The sequence below is a fragment of the Cryptotermes secundus genome, unplaced genomic scaffold, assembly GCF_002891405.2.
Source record: "Cryptotermes secundus unplaced genomic scaffold, Csec_1.0 scaffold579, whole genome shotgun sequence".
In the NCBI taxonomy this organism is placed as follows: domain Eukaryota; kingdom Metazoa; phylum Arthropoda; class Insecta; order Blattodea; family Kalotermitidae; genus Cryptotermes; species Cryptotermes secundus.
The window spans coordinates 1137667-1164605 of NW_019719366.1; the positions used below are offsets into that span (position 1 = coordinate 1137667).

General features: G+C 39.1%; 1 protein-coding gene across 1 annotated transcript in view; it reads left to right on the forward strand.

Moving 5' to 3' along the window:
- The first annotated feature begins 3944 nt into the window (after window positions 1–3944).
- The window catches only part of LOC111865052, a 39064-nt gene continuing 16069 nt past the window's right edge, over window positions 3945–26939 (forward strand). Inside the window, 2 exon segments of the mRNA XM_033751709.1 lie at window positions 3945–4728; window positions 9560–9647. Of these exon segments, the coding sequence (XP_033607600.1) occupies window positions 9623–9647 (25 nt within the window). The 5' untranslated portion in view covers window positions 3945–4728; window positions 9560–9622.

Consider the following 26939-nt stretch of genomic DNA (forward strand, 5'->3'; position numbering starts at 1 on the left):
CGCAGGGCTACGGTGGAGGTATTCGAACCCGCCTCTACGTGAAGTGGTCAAAGTCAAAGTCAGGGCTATGTTACGACAGACTGTCTATCGGCCAGTCTGTCTTGGTATAAAGAACCCATCTGGGTCTTACGACCAGATTTTTATTACTATCAGACAATTGCGGTCTCTCTGAAGAGAGGACGGGTCTGACATTTACAGTTGCTGCTGGTCCTCGCCGGCACAGTCATTCTCGGGTCTTAGTCCCGCGGGACTCGTGACCATATGTTACAGTCTCAGATTCGAGACTACCCTAAGCTGGTATTAGAACCCGCCTCTACAAGGGGCACTCTGAACGGGCGCAGATCACATTGAAAGCGCAGTCCTTCTGTTGTTGCGTGCGTGTGTGTTGTGGACCTTACTAGCAACGGTCGCTATTTACGGTCACCGCTTAGCAACGGGTCTATACGTCACAATATTAAAATGGATCTTAGGAAGTTAGGATGGGGTGGTATGGACTGGATTTATCTGCTCAGGTTAGGGACCAGTGGAGGGTTCTTGTGACCACGGTAATGAACCATTGGGTTCCAAAAAGTATTTGAAAATTCTTAAGTAGCTAAGTGACTAACGGCTTCTCGAGAATGACTCAGTTCCACAGAGTTAGTAATTTTACAATATTAATCATTAGAAGGAGTTCTAATTTTCGAAACCTCAGACGAGTGGAATGGGCCCCTCCGGTTTATAAACACTGGCCAAAAAGGATGCCTGTAATTTCGAACGGCAAATGCAACAGATTTCTGCTTTAGCGCATAGCAGAGAGGTCCGTTATTTTTTATCTCCGAAAAGTCTTATCGGATTTCGATTAAATTTGATATTAAGGGTCTACAGCAGGAGTAGGAGAGTGTGTTGGCTTATTACTAGCATCAGTAAGCTTTAACGGCCATATACATTTGTAGATGTAGAATTGTAAATAAACTATTAAAGTCTCCATATATAGATATAGGGCATTAAAGAGTAGGCCCACATAATTAATGTTGGTTTAAAGGACTCATATTCAACAAAACAAAATATTGCGGCGTATTTGCTTCATGCACGAACGGTTGAACCACAGAAACAGCCGTTCCTAAATAACACACGCTCGCAACAATAGAACAGCCGGATTATGCAACCCGTGGCTAGGCAACGGTTCGGTAAACACACTTGTGCGTTGGCAGTGACGACACGGAACAGTGTACAGAGACCACGTGACGTGTTTTCTGTAGCCCCGCAATAACAAGACCGTAGCTGTCACAGTAATAAATATCTGGTCATGAGTACCAGATGGGCTCGACGTCAAGACTGACTAACCGTCAGTCACAATGTGACTTTGACTTGGTTGAGGGCAGTCGTAAGCTGAAGGAGTGAGCTGTAAGCTGGAGGAGTGAGTAATAGACGGACTTCACTTGAGCTCCGAAGTTCCGATGGAACATCAGTGTGGCCAGAAAAGTATTAGAAGACTCAGTGTGACGTTACATGTGCTGTAGAACATCCATATTGGGAGTGTGTAATTTAATGAGACTTTTATAGTCCCTGTGTTATAAATCTGTTTACAGGAAGCGGATAGTGAAGACTAATGGACATACACTGAGAAGATTAGTGTGGAGTAACTGTAAATTATGTAAATCAGAAATAGTATAAGAACTAATTGAAGTTACGACCTGTAAGTTGTCAATAAATCCAATTACTAATTCGAACCCCATCTTTAGTCACTTAAATGCGTGATAATGTAGTCCAAAACTACTTTTTCTTTGAATTATTTTAATATAACTAAGTAATACATATGTGTAACACCGTTTTACATAGGAAATATATGGTTCGAGTTTGCTTTATTGCAGTCTTAATATGATCCTACGAGAAGAGCTGTTAGACCAGGTAAGATCCACGTGTCAGCTTTCGTCCATCCTTGTCTTAAGTAAATTGTGTCGAGTTAATTTAATTTGTGCTCTTGTCTATCCAGTGTAACCCTTACTTTACACGCCTCAGAGCACACAGATTTTCTCAGAAACGGCTAATGGCACAGGTTATCACAAACTGGTGAAACCTTTCACTTTTCTCGATGTACTCGTAATACATGTTTCAGAAAGACAAAGAAAGATGATTTCTAGCTCTTGGGTTTCGGCGCCGTGTAGTCTCCGTACTTACAACGTCGTTACATAACAAATTAAAAAGAAATGTGTTCGTTACTGCGGTGTTGAGAAACGAAATGAATAGGGTTACAGATAGTTACTATAGGATTCTGACGATGGTGTATAACACTCTGGGTGTTCTGGGTTTTCGGACTTTATCCATCGTCCTGGTTTTTAAGATAACTAATAAAAACACGACGTTTCGGAAACTGGATCTGTTTCCGTCCTCAGGTGAAGGAAAACCCAACAGAATAGGTGTTTTCCTTCACCTGAGGGCGGAAGTAGATCCAGTTTCCGAAACGTCGTGTTTTTATTAGTTATCTTAAAAACCAGGACGATGGATAAAGTCCGAAAACCCAATATATCAGAGGGTTACAGATATTCAATTTATTTTCTGGTTTTTAGATGAATACGCTCCGCTTCTTTATTACTTAAACAAATTTTGGAAGATAATGAAAATGGATGTGATTATTTTCATTTATATATAAATTAACTTCAATTTAAATTAATGAGGGATTAACTTATAATAACTTAAATTGCGAGGGTTACCTTCGAATTAGTAGCGGATACGTCAAAAGAAACGTTTCCCAGTTTGGTCACGAGAGATTTAAAGCACTTACCGTATTTACGCATGTATAGGCCGCACATTTTTTGCCAAAAATTCAAGAGGAAAACTGGGGTGCGGCTTATATTCGAAATATTCGAAATCACACTTCATTTAAAAAATATATATTCATAATTAGTAATACAGAGTGTTCTACTCCTGAAATAGTATTCCAAGAAAATTATTTTTTCTATAATTTCTGTCTGAAAATTGTGCTGCGGCCTATACACGCACGCGGCCTATACATGCGTAAATACGGTATATGCGGCAAATTGGACAAAATCGAACTTCACATAAACAGATTCTAAATATATCGCACTGATCTTCGAAAAGTGTGATTTAGTAATATGCGTAAGCACTATATTAATTTTAAACATCTGTCCCTCCCATATTACAAACTGTCACCTTAATATCATTTATGGTATGAACTGAATTAATTAATATTTCAATCCGATCTGGATTAATTAGCAGTGAAATTAATCACTAATGGAATTGCAGGGATCACATATTATTAGATTTATATAATCCATAATATTTATTTCGTTCAATTTAAAGGTAAATTCAAATAAAAAATACGCTAATCGGCACGGTATACGTATATATACATATGACCTATTCCAAAATTATGTCCTGTGAATTTTTAAATAATCAAGGTGAAAGAAAGAGGTTATGCAGGAAAGAACCAAAATCAGAAATAAGTAGGAAGAAAACTAAAAGTAAAAGAAAACAAATGGGAAGAGAAGCATGTGGAGAAACAAATTGAAGAAAACTAAAAGTAAAAGAAAACAAATGGGAAGAGAAGCATGTGGAGAAACAAATTAAGAGATAACAAAATATAAAAAGAAGCAAAGAAGGAAGTAGAATACAAGAAGAAAGAACCAGCGGGTACGCCATAGATACAGGGAAAAATAAAATTATAAGAAAGAGACAACTCTGATCCTTTGGTCCTGCAGTCTGTGCGCATTTGCCTCAACGCATCCGAAATGAAAAATCTTGTACATCTTTGAGTGTAAAGATTGTACCATTTTAAGTATTTTTTACAAAACGAGAGCAATAACAGAATATGTAAAGTTGACTTCACGGCACCGATTCTGCAATAGCCGTAGTGAGCAATGGCGCCGGCGCTGTAAAATCCTAGAAACGCTGCCCGAGAAACGTATGCGTTATGCAGTGCTGCAGATGTGGCAGGCGTAGCGACGAGCTTTCAGGTCAGGAAAAGCTACCAGGCAGCCGCCGAGAGATCAATAAGAGCACAACTGAAGAAGAGAACGCCTGCCCGTTAATTGACTGTATTGCTGTGTTCTTCATAGTCTATAAACAGAACCTCATGTGTTGTGCATTATAACGAGACGTCAAAATTTGGTTCTATTCTGCTATTTAATATTTGGTATTGCGATAAACAGTCGTGTATATTTAGATATGAGAGATACCCTTCAAAATAGTTATAAAAAATTATATAAACTGTTTTATTTTCGGAGCTTAAATGTATAAATAACAGACAAACATCCCTCGAATCTTGTGTGGACCCCTGTTCATTTGTTTATATTTATGTAAGACCACGACAGAGCACAATATTAACTGTCTGTAATATTTTTTTCTTTTTCTTTTGTGTGAGAACCAGTTATGTAGTCGCCATTATTTTCTATAAGCATTTTTATTTCTGTGATATTAAAATTAACCCCACTAAAAGACTAAAATTAATTTGTAATATTTTAATCTTACTCATTTCGCGTACTAGGATTTTTCCTACAATTTACAGAAATTTCTTCTTGTTGAAATAAGTATTTATATGACTGACGTTTTATCTAGTTAAGTTAGCTTAATGTTCCGATGAAGTTTTTATTTCTTGGAAAATATGAAGTGTTCTGGACGTTAATCATCATCTCCGTCATCAGAGAAAGCAAATAGAAAGTCGAGGCCTTCTCTACGAAAACAATTTTTCCGCTTGAATCTTCTCGCAGCTTACACAGTTATCAATTAAAGGTAAGTTAATTTATGCATTAAGTAGTGAAATAAAAAACACCCTTTTGCTTCGCTTAAATATATTTAACATATGCTTAGTAGGTAACTTCCATTCTCTTGTCGATAGGGGAAACATTTCTGTGACAACGTATTACGTCATAAAATCCATTGTCCCACATCATTTCGATTGATTTATCCTGCTATTGGACATAAATATCTCCATAAAACCCTAAATCCGTGACATTTACCAGCATTTATGCTTTTCGGCAAAGGTGTATAAATTATTAGCACGTTAAAATATTGATATAATCACCTTTTGGAAAATTGTTATTGTAATGCTTGCAACAAAACCAATTTCTACTACTACTACTACTAATAATAATAATAATAATACCTATGACGATAACAGCTTATCGTTGGTACGGTTTTCTACCTGAGCATTCAGTAGACCCAGTTACTCAATTACATACTGAATAAATTCCACATTACTGTAGCTCTAGGAATTCCACCATGGTCAGAGCAACCAGACAGTGGTTCCCACTCTTAAGATATCAGAGAAGTTCGCGATTTTATTACATTTTCATGGGCGCGGCTGGAATTTCTTTCTATGGGGTCAAACAGAAAATTTGCTTTCAAACTTACAATTAAGCCGTTTTAAGTCCATCTTTTCTACTAATTTAGCCGCTTTAATTCTATCTTTTCTACTAATTTAAATTTTATCTTTAATATTTAGTCTATTTCCTCCTCTTCTTCATTTTGGTATACTCTAAAACAACCCGGAGGCAAGACGCATAATTCTCCCCTCGCCTGCCAGGGTCCATGATATGTTTCCCGCTTAGATCCAAATATTCTCCTCAACAACTTTTTCTAAAACATCCTCAGCCTATGTTCTTACCTTAATGAGACAGTCCAAATTTCACAGCCATACAAAACAATAGGCAAAATTATTGTTTTGTGCATTTTATTTTTTACGTTTTTGCATAGGCAACAGAGAGGCAAACAATTCTGAATTGAATAGTAGCAGGCATCCCCGAATTTAATATGCTCTTAATTTCTTGATCAATGCAATTGCCTTGCCAATCATGTTCCCAGATATTTTGAGTTTGGCACATTTTCGTAGAGCAAATCAGCTGTGTATTATGCCATTGTGGTAACGAAACACAGATAGATACTCGTATATATTTGGATTCCTCTTCATTTACGTCTGGTGGACAAATTGGCGCTGGGACAGCTTTTCTCCGAGTACTTCGGTTTCCCCTGCCAATCTTCATTCCACCAATTGCTCCGCAATCACCCTCACCTATCATCTGGGGCTGCTACAATACGCCAGAAGTGGCCGCAGTACAAGGGACTTAGTCCTACCCCACTAGCAATATAAAAATATATGTTATTATTATTATCATTATTCCTTCTCCTTCTCAGTCATCCATATGGTGATTCAGAAGAGGCTACGTGCTATACAGATACCTAAACCGCATTATAAGTTCCTCAGTTCATTATTTTAACAGCCATTAACCTAAATAAATCATCAATTTCTCTGTTAAGTAATATTATCCATTCCCAACGCAATCAATCCCTTCCATAAATGCATTTATATAAATATACTCACGTACTTATAAACTAAAATGATAAAACATCAGGCTACTTATTAAAAAACCATATACTTTTCATACTTTCATCTCTCTTCATCATCAGTAATCTGTCAGACGACAGGTCCACAGTCTCTTCCAAAACAATTCCTCCACTTAATGCGATCTAGAGCTTTCTCCTTCAAATGACAGTATCCTCTTCTGTCCCCAAGGTCATCCAGCATCCTCTTACGTCCTCTTTCTCGTCTTCTTGTCACTTCTATCCGCCCCTCTATCTTTCCTTTTCATCTCTAGTACTGGAAAAATCGGTACTGTTAAAACAAGACTTCCTATCCCATCGTCTGAACAGTGGAAATCTCATATCTGAGCTACAAGATTACAATGTTACTTAACTTTGCATGCACCCAACCCACCTATCCAATGGGCAAAGCGGAGTCTTTTTCCGGGGGCAAAGCGGCCTGAGGGTAACGCTTCGTACGCCATCAATGTCTTTCGTTTGCAGAAGAGGGCGGTGAGACTAATAACTGGTGTTGGTAACAGAAACTCATGTAAAACGATATTCACTACTCTAAAAATTCTTACTCTTTCATCTTTGTATATTTATTCACTACTATCTTTTGTGGTCGATAACATGGGTCAATATTATTCTGTATCTGATATACATAATAGAGACACTAGACAGGTACTCAGCCTAAATCCATATCAACCCTCAACTCATTTACATTAAATCAAAAAGGCTCATATTATATGGGCATTAAACTGTTCAGTTGTCTCCCACTAAATTTGAAGCAATTATATAAAGATATTAAACGGTTTAAATTAAAATTAAAAGAATTCTTGAGTTGTCACCCATTTTATACTGTGGATGAATTTTTTATATATACTAGTCTGTAAGATTAATTGTATTCTGGTTCTATTCTTTTGTCTTGACTTAGTTCTTTGTAATACTTATTTATCTAATATGACTTTTCCACATCCTAAAGTATTTGGATTTTATGGAAATAATAGATGAGTAATGAAAATGAAAAAAGAGCTTGTACTGACGCCTGAAACCTTTGAGAGTTCTATGTCTTGGTTTTGCGTTTTTTTATAAACTGGGGGAGTTCTGTTGTATACATGGTTGATATGTTCTTTTTTATTTCTTTTATATTATGAATGCCTTGACTTGTTCCTGTGGAAATGGAATGCTTGTTTTTTTTATCTGTGACCATTCTATATCCAATGGTTGTTTCCCAGCCTGTATCTGGATCTATTTTTGAATGTGAAATAAATTGAAATTGAAATTGACCACTCGCCTCCAACTAGTGCCGAGGTCAAGAATACGTGGATCTATTCAGCAACTTCCACATAAGTCTTCATGGAGTAGTGGTTAATTAGTTAAGCACAGAGACAACTTTACCTTTTTATGTACCCTGTCACGTCAAGCTCACCCTGCTCTCCTTTCGTCCTTCATCCCTTTACAGAGATGTCCTCTTTAATGGCGACTTCCCTTTTATGCAATTTATTGAGCTACCCTGTCACTTGGCTGGCCTGCGAAGTGGGGTCATACATGGGCGTAAAGAACTCGTCCACGAGCTCTGACAGGAATACAAACAGCCCCTGATACTTTCCGATAACGGGGTAATTTATTGGTACACGATACCCGTACATGAATCTACTTTTCTGTACTGCCAGGGAAGCAAACTGCCGAAAAGTGTCCAGATAGCGACAGCAGATTGTACTCCACAAACTCTTAAACTGACCACTAGAATTTCACACGACTGCATATCGACTGCAAGAGTATGTTGAGGCAGTAAGACGAGACCGTGTTTAAGTCTAATGCATGGCACAGATCGGAAAACAGGCGACTCTTGACTGTCTTAGGATAATATTTCGACGTTCATATTGAATGCTTCAAGACACTACGAAACAGCTCAGGGTGGTTATAATTTAATTATAATTTAAATCTATTCGAAATTAATGAAAGTCGCTCAATTATTTGTTAAAAAGAAATAATACTGTCACGTGTGGGGGGGGGGGTATGAATGACAAAAAAAAAGGGGTTTAGATTTGATGACTGGGTTTATTGAACACGTCTTCAAAATTGCAATCAATTGTAGTCTTCACAATTCACTAAGACATACTCCATTCTCGTGCTCGTCCTCTCAACTTCTGTAACTGTAACATGGAAATAACGTCTTCAACCCTTCAATTATTCATCTGCCTTCTGAATTCCCTTTGACTGACCGCTTCTTAGCTGCGACTGGTTGCAAAGTCAAAGTCACACTGTGACTGACGGTCAGTCAGTCAGTAGGTCTTGGTGTCGAGCAACATTTGGAGCTCATGAACATATATTTATTACTGTTTGACAGTTACGGTCTTGTCTTCAATAATGAGCATGCCTAGAAGTGACCCCTTAATGGAGACTGACAGTACTGTATCTCACCAGGTTTAATGTTAAGAATCTCAACGTTTCCCTCAGAGAGAACATTTGTTATTTTCAGTTGGTTTTCGGAATAATAAATGCTGATTTTCCTGGACATCGTTCGCTGCATTAATTTCATAACAGACAAGTGGCGTGATTACTATGAGGGTAGCACGTAGCTCTCATATTTGTCTTCAAAGAATCAAATTGAAGCTTACCTGTACCCTATGATGACCTAAGAAGGAATGCTTAACCTCGATATTAGATAAACGTGAGTTGTGAGCTTTATGCTCGGCGCGCTTCGTCCTTATGAAAGAACCTCACATACCCAGTGTATGTAAGGCTTGGTGTAACACTGGGCGTGGTGGGGAGAAAAAAAATATTCCTCCCTCGTCCGGTATGGAAACGCAGGCTGTTGGCCTGCAGCAAGCCACTCACTGTTTAAGCTATCCCAATACATAATTACTAGTCGTTTGAAATATTGAAATAATTTAGTCTGCCTGCAAGCAGTTGTGGAAGACAGCGATCGTGGTCATTTGTAAGGTACTACACAAGCATCTCTTGGAGAAACTGAGGAAACTCTCGAAAAATAACATTCAGTATAGCGCGACTGAAGGCCAAGATTTCAACCCAAAGCCTCCCGAATACGAAGCAAGATTATTAACCACCCAAACCGCGAATTTCGACAATGAAATATCAAAAATCTGGATTTATGTGAAATCTATAATTACACTAAAGACAAAATGTGTTCATATTACTTAAAATTTTATATAGACAACGATTCCAATACAAGCAGCTTGTAACAGGAGGATAATTTGTTTGGAGCTTACTGTGTGTCTTGTCACTTTGTTTCCCACAGGAGTGATGACGCCATAAAGAAGAAAACAGGGACGCCGGGATACCAAGTGCAAAGCCCAGAATAATGCGCTGGACAATTCCTGTTCCAGGTCGGTATTCTGTTGAGTTGATCACTTAATAGTCTTTCCGTGTAGGTTCAGAACATGGTACTTCATAGATTTCAGAGCAATGCCGCCCGTTTTTAAGGGCATAACAACCATCTTCAGGTTGTGATCAATGGAACTGACAGCATAAAGAATAATGATATCAAAGATCTTTAAAAATGGAGCTTTTATATGAGGCATTTGTTTTCAGAATATGTTCGGCAGATTGCAGGAAGTGTGGAGGTTCCCTTATATGTTATGTTAATGCACATTTGAATGTTACAAGTAATTGAAACAATAACTGTAGAGAAAACAGACTCAATTTTATCAGAGGGGTAGCAACCTTTTCAAGTATTGAAGAACTGAAGACACTTCAAGGAAATCCGCAATTTTGAAAGTATCCAGCAAAACGTGTTGCATTCAGTTTCAACGTAAAAGATAAATTAAACTCTAAGCAGACTTAGTTGTTTTTTTTTTACAGTGGTCTGACACATTGTCTTGTTCTATTACTTTTGACTTATTCATCATCCGAAATTATTACAACCACTGAAGGACATTGTTTACCAAAAGAAGGCACAAACATGTCAGGAACTTGCTCGCATCATGCACGCTGCTACGGGAATCAGAGATAACAATATTCACCTACGTAGAGCGACGTGCGCGGTTCACAAACGTGCGGACAAGTGTATCGAAGCGGAAGACGGCATTTTTGAAAATGTGTTGTGATCTATGTAAGACTTTGCAAAATTGAACTCCATAGAATCAAGTCCATAAAATTAATTTGTTTTGTGGCAATAAATGCATTAAAATAATGTAATTTTGTATTTAAAATTAAATTTAAAATTTAGAAACCTTCAAATTACGAACGTAACTCTGTAAATATTGAGTATAGAACCCAAGTTTATATGACACTTTTTGTTCAAAATGTCTTCAGAAATGAGCTCCATAAGTGGCGGTAACTCTGTGTATATGTTTCTTTAGTAAATTTTCGGCTAAGAAACTTGATTCAAGAATTATTAGGGAAAAATTTACACAGTAACGAATATAATGATACAACTAAATTTCGGTCATACATTTTGAATAATATACTGTATTTCTTCAAGACATAACATCATAACGTAAAAAAGATCTGTATAGCTTTACTAAAACGACAGTTTTATATATTGGCAGTTACTTAATTCGGAAATAACACCAAAATGACCAACATCTGCCAAAAGTGTAAGAGAAAAATATCCCACACGGGGCCTGTGTTCTCGCGACATTCGGCTTATGACTTTGCTTACCCTTCGACATCGAGTCTCGTAATATTAATTTCAATTATTTATTCCGGTGAACAGGCAGGCAGGCAGGCAAAAATTCCTGTGGAGAATCTCTTTGTAGGTAATTACAAATGATGAGCAAAACCAATTCAGTTTGATTGACGTGGCTATTTCTTTGTTGACTGCATCTCATTAAACCAGGCTGGACGTGTTCGATAGGAATGGATTAAAAGATCAATACTCCCCTTTGCATAACGAACTAGACTCCCTCGTGCTGCATGTCATACCTTATTCAAGTATCACATGACAGTAGCGACATCAGGCAAGTTGACTCAAGCGGTAACATTTATGATTTGTTTTGGGGTGGCAAGCTGTTCAAATTCTGGGAGCAGAAACCAGATTTCCTGATTGGGACTTTTTCGCAATTTTTCTCAGTCCCGCCTTCCACGTCCTTTTCAATTCCTTACTGACTATCAAGCAATTATTCGATGCTTTTAATGTTAAGTTACTGACAGGTTCGTTAAATTACTATAGGTAAAATTTTCCCCGTGCCGGTCACGATAGCCGAGCGGTCTAAGGCTCGCTCGCTCGAAAGCCGGGATTGTGGGTTCGAATCCCACACAAGGCATGGATGTTTGGTGTGTGGGTGTGTTTATTCTGTGTTTGTGTTGTTCTGTGTTTAGGTAGAGGCCTTGCGACGAGCTTATCACCCGTCCAAGTAGTCCTACCGTATGTAAAAATGATCAATGAACTGAGAAATCAGCCCTCTGCTCCAAAGTGGGAGCGAAGAGGAAGGAAAAAAAAATTCCCCGTGATGAACTAATTAACCATTCTTGGCCTGGGCACTAGACGGAGCTGAGGGGCCAGCTTCACGCCCTTGCCGCTTTACCCCCGCGGAAAGAGCCCTCAGTAACCATTGCCTGGGGATGGGGGGCTGATTGGGCCACAGAGCCGGCGTGGAATCTGTAGAGAAGAGAAAAATCTTACACGTGCCGGGAATCGAATAAAAATAGATAAGAATGGTACTATTAAATTGTAATCTACACAAGAACAATGGCGGAGTTTAGTTTTAGTTTTTCTTTTCATGTTGCGAAACTACCTATAATATGTAAGATTTGAGGTTTTCACGGCGGTGACTATAAAGAATGACGTTTTCTGGGCTGTGGTGCTGTGTAAATCTTATGTGGACCGACGTTTCGGAGAAACTTATCGCCTCCATCTTCAAGGTAGAAAATCTGTGAGCGAGGAACCAGCTTGAGCAGGTGGTTGCAGCCACCTACAGTAGGCGATATATTCCTCCGAAAAGTCTAAAGCTCTAAATCCCAGAAGACGGCATTCTCCCTATGATATACGCAACCTTTCATACTCTGCGTCTTTTTGGTTTCGTACGTTCATAGCCTGTGCTCTGTATTCAGTACTACGTGGGAAAGAAGGAATGTGTAATGCCTCCATTTATGTATGTAACCACCAGCTTCTAATTCCTTGGTGGAGCGACTGGAGATAATGAGATTGCTATCGAAAGAATAAAAGTATAAGGATGATGAACCTGTCTCTATTCCTGGAACCTCCTACCGCACGTTGTGCACAACGCCCTTCTGTTTTTATCCGTACCAGAACAATGCTTCATTAAATTGTTTGTTGTTCGACAGCAATGACGCAGTTACAGTAGCTTATTGTGAAATATCGATTCTAATTTTAAATTTCAAATAAACTAGATACTACAGAATGTCTAGTTTATGAGTAGACCGGTCTTCCCACGCTGTTACACGAGGTCCGCACCTGCCACGGGATGCCTCCGGTAACGGAAACCCGTCTGCTCTTCAATTTCATGCTCTATAGAAATGATGCAATGTCTCAGAGATTTCGGCTCTAAAATTGAAGTGTGGAAAAAAGAGCCGTCCTTGAAAGCTTTAAACAGATGTATCGATGTCTTGCATTCTTTGCACTATGTACAAAAATTTAACGCGTAATAGAGAGGTCATGTACGTCGATCCGCAAGTTTGAGCTCGCAAAATACCTAAAGGATTTGCACTGAATTTCGCAAAGGAAATTTATAGATAAAATTGTATATTATCAGTATCGGCCTCCAAAGTCTGTATTACGTGAAGTTTTTTCTAGATGGGAGATCTATCTACCTACCTACCTACCTACCTATCTATCTATCTATCTATCTATCTACCTACCTATCTATCTATCTATCTATCTATTCCTGTTGTTCCCACTTGTAGCACAGGGCATCCGTGAGACGCTTTGCTTCACTTCAGTTTCTTAATCTTAGACAGTCGGTAGGACTCTTTGGACGGGGGATCAGCCCGACGCAAGGCCGCTGCCTACATAGGATAACATAAACACAGAATAAAATATAGACGAACATCCATGGGTTGAGTGGGATTCGAAACCACCATCCTTTCAGAACATGTTTCATTACCACGGTTACTATGAAATACAAGTATATGGAGGTTATATACGCTTATTCTGCGGTACCAATTATGGATCGTTCATTAGATGCTCCTTATTAAAAATGGTGACAGTGCTTCTGCATCATTCCAGCATCGCTCATTAATCATTCATCATTTTCGCCTTCCTCTTCACGGAAATATATATGGCGATGTTAAGCAACAGAATTTCTTCTTTCATACTTGAATAAAGGAGTTTATATCAAATTAACATGTAGATAATTTATTGCTTACACCCTACTCGTTAACTAAGTCACACTCTCAGTGCAGTGGCTATAAAGAAAGTAATCTGCATTCGAAATCATACATGTAACAGCAAAGTTAACAATGTCTGAGTGATCCAAGTTCGAGTCCCGGTAAGGGAAAGATTTTTCTCCTCTCTGCCTTTGTCCACACTGGTTACGGGACCTACCCAGCGTCATGGGTACCGGAGCTGTTTCCCTGTGGTTAAGTGGAAGGGGTGCGAAATTGACCAGTCACCTGAAATTAGGGTCGAGGTCAAGAATACATGGACAGAAAGATCCACTTTCCCATACGTCTTCATGGGATAGTGCTTAGTTAGTTAAGCACAGGGACAACTTTGCCTTTTCAGCCTACTTTCCTTAAAAATAAGGGAAGTATGTTAAAAAGCAGGCTTATGAGATCACCATGCTGTCTATGTCTGCTTATCTCTCCTATCAATCTTTGTATGCCTGAATCAATTTTTATGAAATTTGGTATGTATACCATGGCACCTGAGCCCATCTCAACGGTGTACCTCATAAATTACTTCCATCAGTTTGTGTGTCTGTATATGTGTCCCCTAACGTTGCTAGGTAACGCCTCGGTTAAAATGTTACCGCTGCAACGAGTACACACGCAACAATAGCGGAACTGTTTGACGCATCTTTGTCTATGCGGCTCGTGTCGCATTGGAGGAAAGTGCAATTAGTTCTTCATACAACTTCTTGTTTTACCTTAATATAATATAATATGAAGGGTAAGGCATGCGGTAGTGTAGTTGGTTGAGGCACTATGCTACAAGCAGGAAGGTCGCGGGATCGAATCCCGATGAGGTGGATTTTTTTCAATTTACCTAATCCTTCCAGCCGCACTATGGCCCTGGGGTCGACTGAGCCTCTAACAGAAATGAGTACCAGGGATATTCTTGGAATGTTCTTGGGGTAAACGGCGGCCGGCGCGTAAGGCTGACAACTTTACCGCCATCTATGAGCCGATTGTCTAGAAAATGTGGGAACCTCAGCATCTCACAACCTTATGGGCCTCCACGGTCTGTTACAGAGATACCTTTACTTACTTATAATATGGAGGGTACTTATTGAATATCATTGTTTTGTCAATCATACACTGACGGATCAGTGTATCGACCATGAAGCACTTGTATGCACCACTGTAGCCTATGATGTAATGGGCAGGGAAACTACTGAGTTACTGTTACACAAGAAGTGGCCGTGTGTTGGCTAACTTCCAGTCACAGGTTCCAATCAAGTCGTCAGTCGAGTGTGCTCCAATCTACAGGGAAGCTGAAACAACATCTAAAAATAGAAACCACAATCTAAAACGAAGTTCTGTTCCAATTTTCACCGACCATATGACACTCGTGTATACTTCTACTCATGTAAGAGTAGTCGGAAGAAACTTGAGCGAGCAAAGAGCTAAATTCCCGCTGAGCGTGAAATGATCATGAAGAAAGAGTGAACGTGTTCTCCGGTTTTGAGAACATGCATTTCCCGGATGCATTATTTGAGATTATCTATGCCTTATTAAACTTGATCATTTATTATACGCACAAATTAATCACAGAAATTCTTATTTCTGTGTGTGACACTGCTTAGACATAAACAATTGAACCTTTCTTAGTTCAATGTAAAAGAAAATTAAATATATACGAGAAGTTTTGTGAAGCACTAATTGCCTACTTTTCTTTGATAACACAGATCGCATACAAAACGATACGTTCAACAATTCTTAAACTGTTGCGTGTTTATTCGTTTCTACAGTAACGATTTAACTGAGTCGTTACCTAGCAACGTGAAGGGGAGACACAGACACAGAGACTGATGGGAGAGATGTAAGAATTAAAGCATTTGAGATGGGCTCAGCTGCCATAATATATATACTAAGTTTCATAAAGTTTTGATAAGCTATTCAAAAGTTGATAAGGAGGGCTTAAAGTCCCTCCCGGACGACCTCCGCCGGGTATTTGAACCCGCGTACTACGAGTCATGCGGTGGGAACGTTACCTCTAGACTACGGAGGCCGCTGATATTCCCTGTTATCTCTACTAATCATCATTCTACCATTGCTTCACAATCTGTATCACCATCTCCTGAAACGTGTGAGAGCCCTGACCAGACAGCATACTACCACATTGTCTCTTTTGTAAGTGTGGGGCTTTATCTCTAACCGGCCACTTGACTAGTCACAGAATAAGGAAGTTGGTTTATTAGTAGCAGTACATTATATTATTGTTATTATGAAAAGATAAACAGTTCCGTCCAGTGTGACTGGTGAAGACTTTTCTTATTTCAATTATTTATGCCCTTACATGTTTCGGTCTTCAGAGACCATCATCAGAGGGACACCTTTACATCAATACAGTTGGAGGCTACTATTATAATATATGTTCTGAAAGTTAAAATGTATACATATAAAATAATACACAATTGGGTATAAAATCTGAAATCTTTGCAACTACAGCGGCTGTTCCAATACTTTAAAATATTTATAATTGGTTTGTTAAGACTCTATTTGAATTCGTAAACCAAGCAGGTTCGTGTCGTCCCTCTTATTACATACTTCTCTTGACGGGGCCCGAACGAGTGCCGCCTGTCGTTCTCGAGCAGAGGGTCCTTTGATGTTGTCCTGTATGTGTGTGTGGCGCGCTGTATTATTTATTATTATTATTATTTTCAACGATATAACCTGGTAAGAACTTACGATGAATTTTCCCTTTTGTTTCAGATTATTTAGGTAGGCCGGTCTACAAAAATAAATTGAAGATATTATAAGTATGTGGAATACTTTTACATATTTGCCTACAAATTTATGCCTTCGCCATGTCAGTAGGCAAATTTCTCGTGGTTCAAAACATCCATATAATGACTGCCATGCATGTGGATCGCATTTTTGAGTGACGACACCTTATAGGTAGGCTGCACTGCCGACATTCCAGATATTCCTACTTTCTGTCTTCAAGCTCCGCAATTCAAGATTTGTCTTTTTCCACGGCGTCTGGACCGACTCTGGGGCCCACCCAGCCACGTATACAATGGGTACCGGGGGCTCTATCCCTGGGAGTTAAGAAGCAGACGTGTGAAGGTACACTCATCCCCACATGTCTTCATGGAATTTACCTTTTATCCCTGTTTCAAGGCGATCACCCAAAGAGAGCACGATTTCCGAAGCGTTGGCTATACGAATTACATTTATACACTGTCATGAGAGAGAAATAGGGACCAAAATACTCAGTGAGCTACCGTGAAAATCCGAAAACTTCCGTAATTTGTATGCATGTTTGTAACTTGACGTTACAAAATATTTTAAGTGTCTGGCCATAATAGTTAATCGGTTACAGACATTTTAAAAAGCAACAGTAACAAAGGCTGCAGAATTCTGCAGATGTTGGAATAGCATGGTGGCCTCCAATATTAGCGACTTATGCATTTGGATTAAAAGATTTGAGAGACAGGTGCAAAGACACTCACACATACACACTCCAACTTAAGCCTATATCTGGGGTGGGGGGAGGGAAGATTACGAATAATGACACAGCGATTTGAGAAGCCTGAGTTAGGGACGACCTTGGCATATTGATAGCCGCTTGAATGTAACGTGTATTTTGGCAGCATGAGAGGATGCAAAAGAGACTGCTGAGTGTCTATTTAGGAACATCTGACGAAGGCAAACAGGAAGAAATTAAATATCTCTCCAGTCATGAAACCCAGTTCAGATTGTTCTCGAAGAAAATACTATTTACATTTCTATTCTCTAATCGTGATGGTGTTTCAAGGAAGCATATCTTTACTGTAATTTGAGTGAACAGATGTACACAGTTTCAAATGCTCTTATTTTATTATTTTTGTGGTTCCTCAGTTGGTATTGGTGTTCATGTTATTGCAGTTGCAAACCACTATTGACACAGTTGATCAGTAGTAGAGGTAATTCATGCTTGTTTCTTCATATACAGGGTAATCTTTGGTGCTTCATAAGAAAGACCGAAGTCAAATATTGAACCATAGGCATACCATTTTATTTCTTTTTCGAAAGGCATTATAAGCTGAAGCTAGTCTTCACCTAACTCTTTTGAACATGACAATGAATCTTCAGCTTACAAAAGTACAGGGACTCTTTTGACTGAGCGGCCGTTGTCTTTTCCAGAAGTCTGGTCCATGGAGTTCACTAATCAGTCTAATCTTTACTCAGTTACAAACACAAAGTTACTAACACGGTACCATAACCTTAAACACAAAATAATTATATATCACTAATATAGAGTTCTTAAGTCAAACTCTTTCCTTCGAAATGGTTTTTAATTAAGCCCTTCTTATCGAACACCAACGATATTTCATGCCGTAAAATGTTTCTGTTAAAATGTATAGATCTTAATAAGATAAGCCTCCAAGTATATATATGTTATACAGGATGATACAAAATTCTCGATCCATTTTCGTAAATTCATCAGCCTTTTTTGTTTGCTTCAGCCTAGTCAAGAAATATGATCAACGCTGAAGAAAGAGTAGCAGTTTGTAAGATTTGAGGCTTTCACGGCGGTGACTATGAAGAAAGCAGTCTTCTGGGATTTGGCACCGTGTATATGTGGTGTTAACCGATGTTTCGGAGGAACTTATCGCCTCCATCTTCAGGGTAGAAGAAAAAATATAAGAAATCCGCAAGCGAAGAGACCGTGAGAACCGGTAAAAGCACACCACATATACACGGTGCCAAATCCCAGAAGACTGCTTTCTTCAAGAGTAGCAGTTGTTTCCTTGCGATTGCTTGGATTAAGCTATTAACAGGTGCAAGAAGGTTTTGAAGGAAATTTCAGAAAACTAGCTCCCACTAGAGCCAATGCGCCGGTCACGGTAGCCGAGCGGTCTAAGGCATGTACTGTCTTCGCTCGCTTGGAAACCGGGATCGTGGGTTCGAATCCCACTCAGGGCATGGATGTTTAGTTTGTGTGTGCGTTTTTCTGTGTTTGTGTATAGGTAGAGGCCTTGCGACGATCTGATCACCCGCCCAAGGAGTCCTACTGAATGTGTAAGATCTAGAAAAACCGAAGTGAACGGAGAAGTTCATGGAGGTAGGCCTAGGCCCACTGGGGCTGTAGTGCCAAGGAAAAAAAAAACTAGAGCCAATATCCGACTTTTAGTTAACAAGTTCAAGAGAACATGAAGTGTGTTCGATAAGATACGTTCAGCCAACCACAGACTTCTGAGCACGACGCAGGACGTATTCACCAAGCAATTGAACAAAGCCCACGTGCATTAATTCGCAGCTTCAATAACCAACTTGACATACAAGGACAAATGTTTGGAGAGTTTCGCATTTAAACTTAAGAAACGAGCGTATCATCTTCAAATGCGTGACTACCTCTAAAAGTTTTCGGAACACGTGGGTAGGCAGAGCTGCACCGAAACATGGACGCCACGCTCTCCCGACTTGACACCATTAGACTGTTTTGCCTTGCGCTTCATTAAGTATAAGGTGTACAGAACAAAGGTTCCTGATCTTCGTGACCTACGGTAATGCATTTACGAAGCAGCACAAGCACTGACACTCAACATGCTTCGTGTTGTCTTCAGAGCTACCGTGGAACGCTGGGAACGACGATTTCAAACGAAATGGGGGGGGGGGGANTGAAGTTATTTGTCGCGATATACGCCCGATACGCGACAATATCTAACATTCATTAAGTTTGGCGAAGCCGTTCTGTAAAATGGATCGGGACTTTTTGGGTCACCTTGTATTGTATAGCCCAACTAGGCTTCTTGCCATGAATTGCTTAATCGAAACATCATAAAACTGCATTTGCCTTTATGTACAGGCGTCCTAATGGACTGATACGGGCCAAATAAAATTCGCAGGAAAATTATAGTGTAGAATTTTGGTACCAAATTTAATCGAAATCCGTCAAGTCTAAGTTACATTACATTACCACTATTTATTCACTTTACTGGCACATGACAACTATTATTAAATTTAACAAAAATCCGATGGCCCGTAGCAGAGGATACAAACACATAAAGGCAAACAGACCTCTCTGGCACACAGTTACAAGCCAAGTGCATATAAATACGGCCAATTAAAGAGCCCCGCGTAAATAACCAAATACCTGAAAGGCTGAAAGTGTGCAGTAGTAGTTACGTGAGAGGCTCGAATCATAGTTGACCTACGCTGAAGTGTAACGTTCAGAGTGTTATTTTTAATTGGAAATAAAAGAGGGCAGTGGTAGAAGCTCGCGGGCGCTGTAGCATCAAAATGACGTAAGACTTGCCTAGATGTTCAGTTGTCTTCCTTAGTGCAGAGCAAGTGAACATTTGTGGTTCTGTGGGTGACATTTCATGTTACAAATGATTGATCTTACACACCGGAGGAATTCATCGCAGACTGTTCGCAAAGCAATCGTAAAATGCGAAATACTTCATACGTGTTGTTTCTTATTGTTGGGATGCCATGAATACAAGGAATCCACTTTCATGTATATTGTTTCTGGGTTATATGAAAGAAATTGATTTCGAGGTTTTTACAGTCAACGTCATTGGTGACAATTTGAATACAAAATACTTCCTTCCTTTCACTGCCAAAACAGTTAGTGTCATAGTGTCATAACATGTCTTAAATATAATTTGGGTTAAAAAAGACCACAAAATGATCACTATAAACTCTGAGTACTGGAAACAGTTTATCAAATATGCGAGCGTATTATTTACTCATTACAGGAGATAAATACATACGCCTTACACATATATTTGGAATTACAGTGGTTTAGCATAAACAATAATTATATAGTAATTTATGCATTACAAAGCAGGACTATCAGTATTCTAGAAAATGTAACTTAGGGATATATATAGGACTACTGTGTATTGATATTAAAGCAGATAATGAGAAGCAAAAGATGGATGAATTAACACAGACACTGATATACATAAGCGCGTAAAAACGACGTGACCACCAATTATAAAATTAGAACATATTAAGGTCTCCTCCTTAGAATATAGTATGATGTAAATGTCTGGTGACAAAGTGCCTCAATAAAATATGCAAGGAGTGTTTGAAAAAGTGAAAATAACTGAACAAAGAACAGTAATTCGGTTTTAGAAAACAATATTCTGCGTTTTCACGTGGCTATTATTGGAATGGATTCAGTTTATGGTGTGGAGACGAAAAGCAACGCCACTCTTCATGTTACGAAAATAAGAAAACATAACTGTGCCATATTCAGTCAAATTTTAGTTAATATAATGAGTCGCGTCTATTAAAATAAAAAAGGCGAATAATGAAATATTGTTTCTGATTACGTGTTGTCATAAATTAAAAACACGATTATCGAAATATAGCGCCAATATCTCGTTGTAAGTAAGTCAATATTCTTTTGGGTGTTTTCTGTAAAATGACTTATATTTGTGCAAGCAAAGACCAGATAATTATGATGCATAAACTGCAGACATTATCTATACATAATTCTAATTGTTTGGGGTACAAAATACAATATGTACTTTAAGCACGAAATAAACTAATATTGATACTGTACTGTAAAATTTTAGGTTAGCAGTTGTGTTACAGAGAGAAATGATTAATGAACAATTTTTAATACATAATTAAATATACTGTTTTAAACGCCTTTTTTTCTTTTGTGAAGTCATATGGTCATATTGTGTAGTGTTTCTACTGTGTTTGTCATAATTCAATGAAGAGTGGAACACTTTTGTGCCACAGTGTTTCGTTCCTCAACGTGTGTTCAACATAATCTTGCGTATATATGATTTGCTGGAGAACTTTAGGTAAGAAATATTTCAAAGTGTGCTTCTTCTATTGTTAAACTTATTTCCAATTACTTTAACCGATTACTTCGACATCTTTCACATGCCATTTTAAACACAACATTCTAGCATACACAGTACATACCATAACATTGTTAATCATTCATATTATATTTTCAACTTGACTTGTCTATCTTTAAATTATACACCTGAGAGACGTCAAAATAACTTTAAATTGTTGCTAGTTTTTAGGTTTTATTAATATTATCATCATTTCCAATATTATGCCTAGAGGCTTGATACTTAAAAAATAGAATCATTCCATACTTTCAAAATTATTTCTAAATGTCATTTAATTTAGGTTGAATATTTATTTATTTATTTATTTATTTATTTTTATAAGTTTCTCAGAGCTCGTCCTGTAAGCGTGTTATCTCCAGTTTATTCTGTATTGTTCTATAAATTCTATTGTTTATGGACGTTTTTCATTTTTTTTTCTGTCAGAAAGCGTGTATAGCGCAGTTCTCCGCGTGAAACGTATTTATGTCGAGGCACTCTCCTCCCATCAGTCCTTCTTAATGCCCACGTTTCCTTACCGTAAGGTAATGTTAATTTAGTGAGTGCTTCGTGAAGTTATATTCTTATATTCCTAGAGACTAATAGTTGTTTGAAAATCTGGTGTATAATTTTTGTTAACAGGAGACGAAAGGAGATAAGGCCATTTACAAATATTAATAGGCTTATTACCCTTCCATCTAAGTCTAGGTCTTCAATGTGGTATCTTCTTTTCATCTTTCCCATGTGTGATAAATGCCCTGTCCATCTTATCTCCCTTTATTTGGTCGTCCTAATATTTTGTGAAGAGTACAAATTGTGAAACTCTTCAATATGCAGTTTTCTCGTTCCTGCTTTTGGTTCCAAATGTCTCCTTAGCGCCTTTTTTTTCAGACAACTTCAGACTATATTGTCCCTTAGGGTAACAAACCAAGCATCATTATATATATATATATAAAACAAAAGCTGTATGTTCAGGCATCGTTATATTTAATTCTTCCTAAGCCAGAAGAGGCTCCGTAACTACAGCCAGTACACCTTTTAACTTCAAAAAGGAAAATGTCACATTAAAATCACTGTTTGCCAGACCAGCCGTTGGGTAGGCTTCACCTTGTTTAGCTATAACGTGCTACAAACCGGCATAATTTATATTCAAACCTACATCTAGTTTAGTATTTTGTCGTTGTTATTAATATACATGTTATAACACAAGTTCGTATTATCAAAATATTTGCCTCGGAGAAGTAGCCAGTACAAATTTGACTCAGGACGTGTCCAATGCCGAGCTCTGAAATAAACTCTATGCAACTTTCCAATTGATATAACGTGAATTAACATTTAGTTATGTGTAAGCGTACTGCAGAATTTAGCCCCCTTTCCAAATTTGGATTAAAATGAAATTGAACCAACGTTTGGCACTTCTTCTAGATGTTACGCCGTGTAGTCCGGTAGAAATTTACTGACTTTTCTGAGGAAATGTACTACATCCATTTTCAGGGTCGAATAGTAAGACAAAGCAATAAACAGCAAGCAGAAATTGTAGTTAATTTGCCTGCTTGGGTTACTCTTCGACCTAATTATAGAGGCAGAATGTTCTTCTGAAACGTCTGCCAGACTACATATCAAGACATCCCAGAACAAAGTACCTTTCATAGTCACATCCGTGAGAACTTAAAAATCTCACAAACATCAAAACAGCTGACCAACCAGCACGAAACGCTACCAGGTGTTGGTGCATTGTCATTCATTTCGAAGCAAGTTGAAATTGACATTAACAGCAAAACTTTACTCGGAGAAAATAAAACAGACTGCTCATTATCCTACAATGTATGTCCGTTAGTTGGGTCATTCTGACTGTTTCAGAGACTATTCTTGTGATCCAAATTGAACGAGAGAATAAAAGACTTAGGAGTATAAAAATAGTTGTATTTAGGTAGTCGAGCCACATCTGATTCTACTTTTAACTGTCTACAGGGCAAATATCTGATGAAGAACATTCTTAAAAAAACTTCTTTCATCCAAGATTCTGCATTTCATTTTCAAAAAACAGGCAATTACCTTTCAATTTACTACGTACTGTCAGAGTCAAACGAAACTCATTAATAAGGCTACACTATATAATATTTTTTTTATTGCTAGTGGGGTGGGACTAAGTCCCTTATTCTGCGGCCACTTCTGGCCTATTGTACCAGCCCCAGATAATAGGTGAGGGTGATTGTGGAGCAATTGGTGGAATGAAGATTAGCAGGGGAAACCGAAGTAGTCGGAGAAAACCTGCGCCAGCGCCACTATGTCCACCACAAATCCCACTTGACCAGACCCGGGATCAAACCCGGGCCCGGTGGGAAGCCAGCGACTAACCGCTTGAGCTATGGCGCGGCCCACACTATATAATAAGTGGATAGTAAAGCAAATACCACGACACTGTAAAGAGCCCATCTATATTCCGAGTCCAGAAATACAGTTTAGGAATCTTAACCCCTTTTTCGTAAACAGTATTTAAAAACTTAATTTGAAAGTTAAACCGAGTTTCGGGAAACTTGGCACATTTACCGATACTGAATTCGGTAAAGCAACCGAAATACTGTAAATGAACATTATTCGTGGTTACTTTACTGTTATACAACAACCAAATATACTTCATTAAGGCATAACATGATAGGTCTATTTAGGCTTTGGCCATATTTCAGTAGTCTATGAAATATTCGATATGATGTAGACTGTAGTTCGTCGATAGGGATTTGAGGGCTATATATTTTAAAAACCTACAAGAACACTTGCCTGTCTTGGCTGAAGTCCCGAAGTGAAACTTCGGGATAGTACCAGGGATATGTAAAAAACAGAAACCTGGAAATTTGGTGCTCAGCCGAAAATCAACAGCAATATTGATCACCACGTTTCTTAACACAGCTCATGATTTTAATACCGCGTTTCATAACTACGTATTTGTGTTGGTTACTCATTATGTCCGAACCAATTCAAAGCTCCATCTCATGTACATTACCATTGGCATAGCCAAGAAATCCTTTCACAGGTTACTTCATTATCGGTTGGTTCGTTTGTTGATTATTAGCAACTCTGTATCATCTTCTGTGTTTAATTAAGCACCACGCCGTGAAGAAGTACGGGGAAGTGGAGGTATAGCTCTATATATATATATATAACCTTGACACTAGATGGAGGTGAAGCCGGTCACGGTAGCCGAGCGGTCTAAGGCATGCACTGTCTTCGCTCGCTCGGAAGCCGGGATCGTGGGTTCGAATCCCACTCAGGGCATGGATGTTTGTGTGCGTTTTTCTGTGTTTGTCTACAGGTAGAGGCCTTGCGACGAGCTGATCACTCGCCCAAGGAGTCCTACCGAATGTGTAAGATCTAGAAAAACCGAAGTGAACAGAGTTCCTGGAGGTAGGCCTAGGCCCACTGGGGCTGTAGTACCTAGGAAAAAAAAAAAAAGATGGAGGTGGGGGCACGAGGTAGCGTAGTTGGTTGAGGCATTATGCTACAAGTCAGAAGGTCTCTGGTTCAAGTCCTGATGAAGTTATTGGGTTTTTTTCAATTGACCTAATCCTTCCGGCCGCACTATGGCCCTCGGGTCGATTAGCCTCTAACAGAAATGAGTACCTGCAATCTTCTTGGAATATTCTTCGGAGTAAAGGGCGGCCGGCGCGTAGGGCTGACAACCTTACCGCCATCTTTGAGCCGATTGTCTAGATAATGTGGGAGCCTCAACGTCTCACAACCCTAAGGGCTTTCACGGCCTGTTACAGGGATAACTTTACTTTTTTTTTACTAGATGGAGGCGAGCGGCTAGATTCACACCGCGGCCGAATCATCTTCGGAAAAGAAAAACGTTAACAATAGCATAGGAGATTGGTGGGCCCCAGAGCCGGCATGGAAGCTACGAAGAATTGAAAGGGTTTGAACAGATTCCTTGATCGCCAAGCCCAGAGCGTAATTGTAATATTGATTAGTTGGCATCCCGGCTCATCATTTGCAACTGACGAATTAATTATACAAAGTGCAGAATAGGCAGAGGGGAAGAATTTGTCGTGGCCTACTGAAAGCTGGTATTCCGGCATTCAGTCCTAAGAGACCGGGATACGCGGTGCTCCAGTCGAGATTGGAACGTCCGAACACAAGTCACGTAATTTCGCTCTTGTAAGACCTTCGTGGGCATGTACTGTCTTTGCTCGCTTGGAAACCGGGATCGTGGGTTCGAATCCCACTCACGGCACGGATGTTTACTCTGTGTGTGTGAGTTTTTCTGTGTTTGTGTACAGGTAGAGGCCTTGCGACGAGCTGATCACCCGACCAAGGAGTCCTACCGAATGTGTAAGATCTAGAAAAACCGAAGTGAACGGAGAAGTTCATGGAGGTAGGCCTAGGCCCACTGGGGCTGTAGTGCCAAGGGGGAAAAATAAAGACCTTCATGCGTTTATCAGTTTCCATGCAATTATAATTTGTTCTCTTTATAAAATATAATTAGAATGATCGAGTCAAGGAAGACGAGACGGGCAGCACATATAGCACACATGGGGGAGACGCGGAAGGCACACATGATTATGGTGGGAAAGCCAGAAGGAAACAGATCACTAGAAGACCTAGACGTAGGTGGAAAAATATAGATCTTAATGAGATGGGATGGGATTGGATGGACTGGATTGATCTGACTCAGGATAGGAACCAGTGGATGGCTCTTGTGACCACGGTAATGAACCTTCGGGTTCCATATAATGTTGGGAAATTCTTAGTGGACTGGCGGCTTCTCAGCGAGGGCTCTGCTCCATGAGGTTAGTGGACGGTACTGTCAGTACCTCAGACTTTATAGGGACAAATGAGAGGTTTAGTGAATAGTTTATTGGAAATAACGTGGAAGGAATCGGTAATGGCCTAATATGAAGTAAGTCTACTGTCCCAGCATGCGGCCACAAGGACTGAGAAGTACCACGAAAACCACGTCAGGATAGCCGGTTTCCGGGTTGAGATTTGAAACCAAGATCTCCCGAGTATGAAGGGATTACATTCACTCGATTTCGATGTTTCTTCATTCTAGCATTTTATTCTCTCCAAAAGCCTCGCTATATCCCGAACATGTCGCATTTGAATGGTTTAACGGAACATAGAACATAAGAGCTGCTTGTGTCTATGACTGTCTGCCTGCTGATTCAAATGCAGGCGTAAACTGCAAGACGTTCGGAAAACGCGATATGAACAGTTATTGGAGACCTCTCCAGTTTGCTGTTTTTAAATTCAGTTATCAATAATATCAATATGGCAGTCGTGCGCCGAATATAAAGTACCATCAGGGCGCTTTCAGGAAAAGAATGATGATTTCCACGGAACAGAGTCCTTGAGAAACGAGTAGCTGCTCAGCAAATCAATGGAAGCGGACGATTAAGTACTGTGTTCACAGTAACCCACCACAGGTCCCTATCCTGAACTACATGAATGCAGTTCACATCATTGGACTATTTCACTGACCTCAATTTTAATACATTATCATTCGGTTTGTACTTAGATCTCCTAAGTCATTTCTTCCCTTTC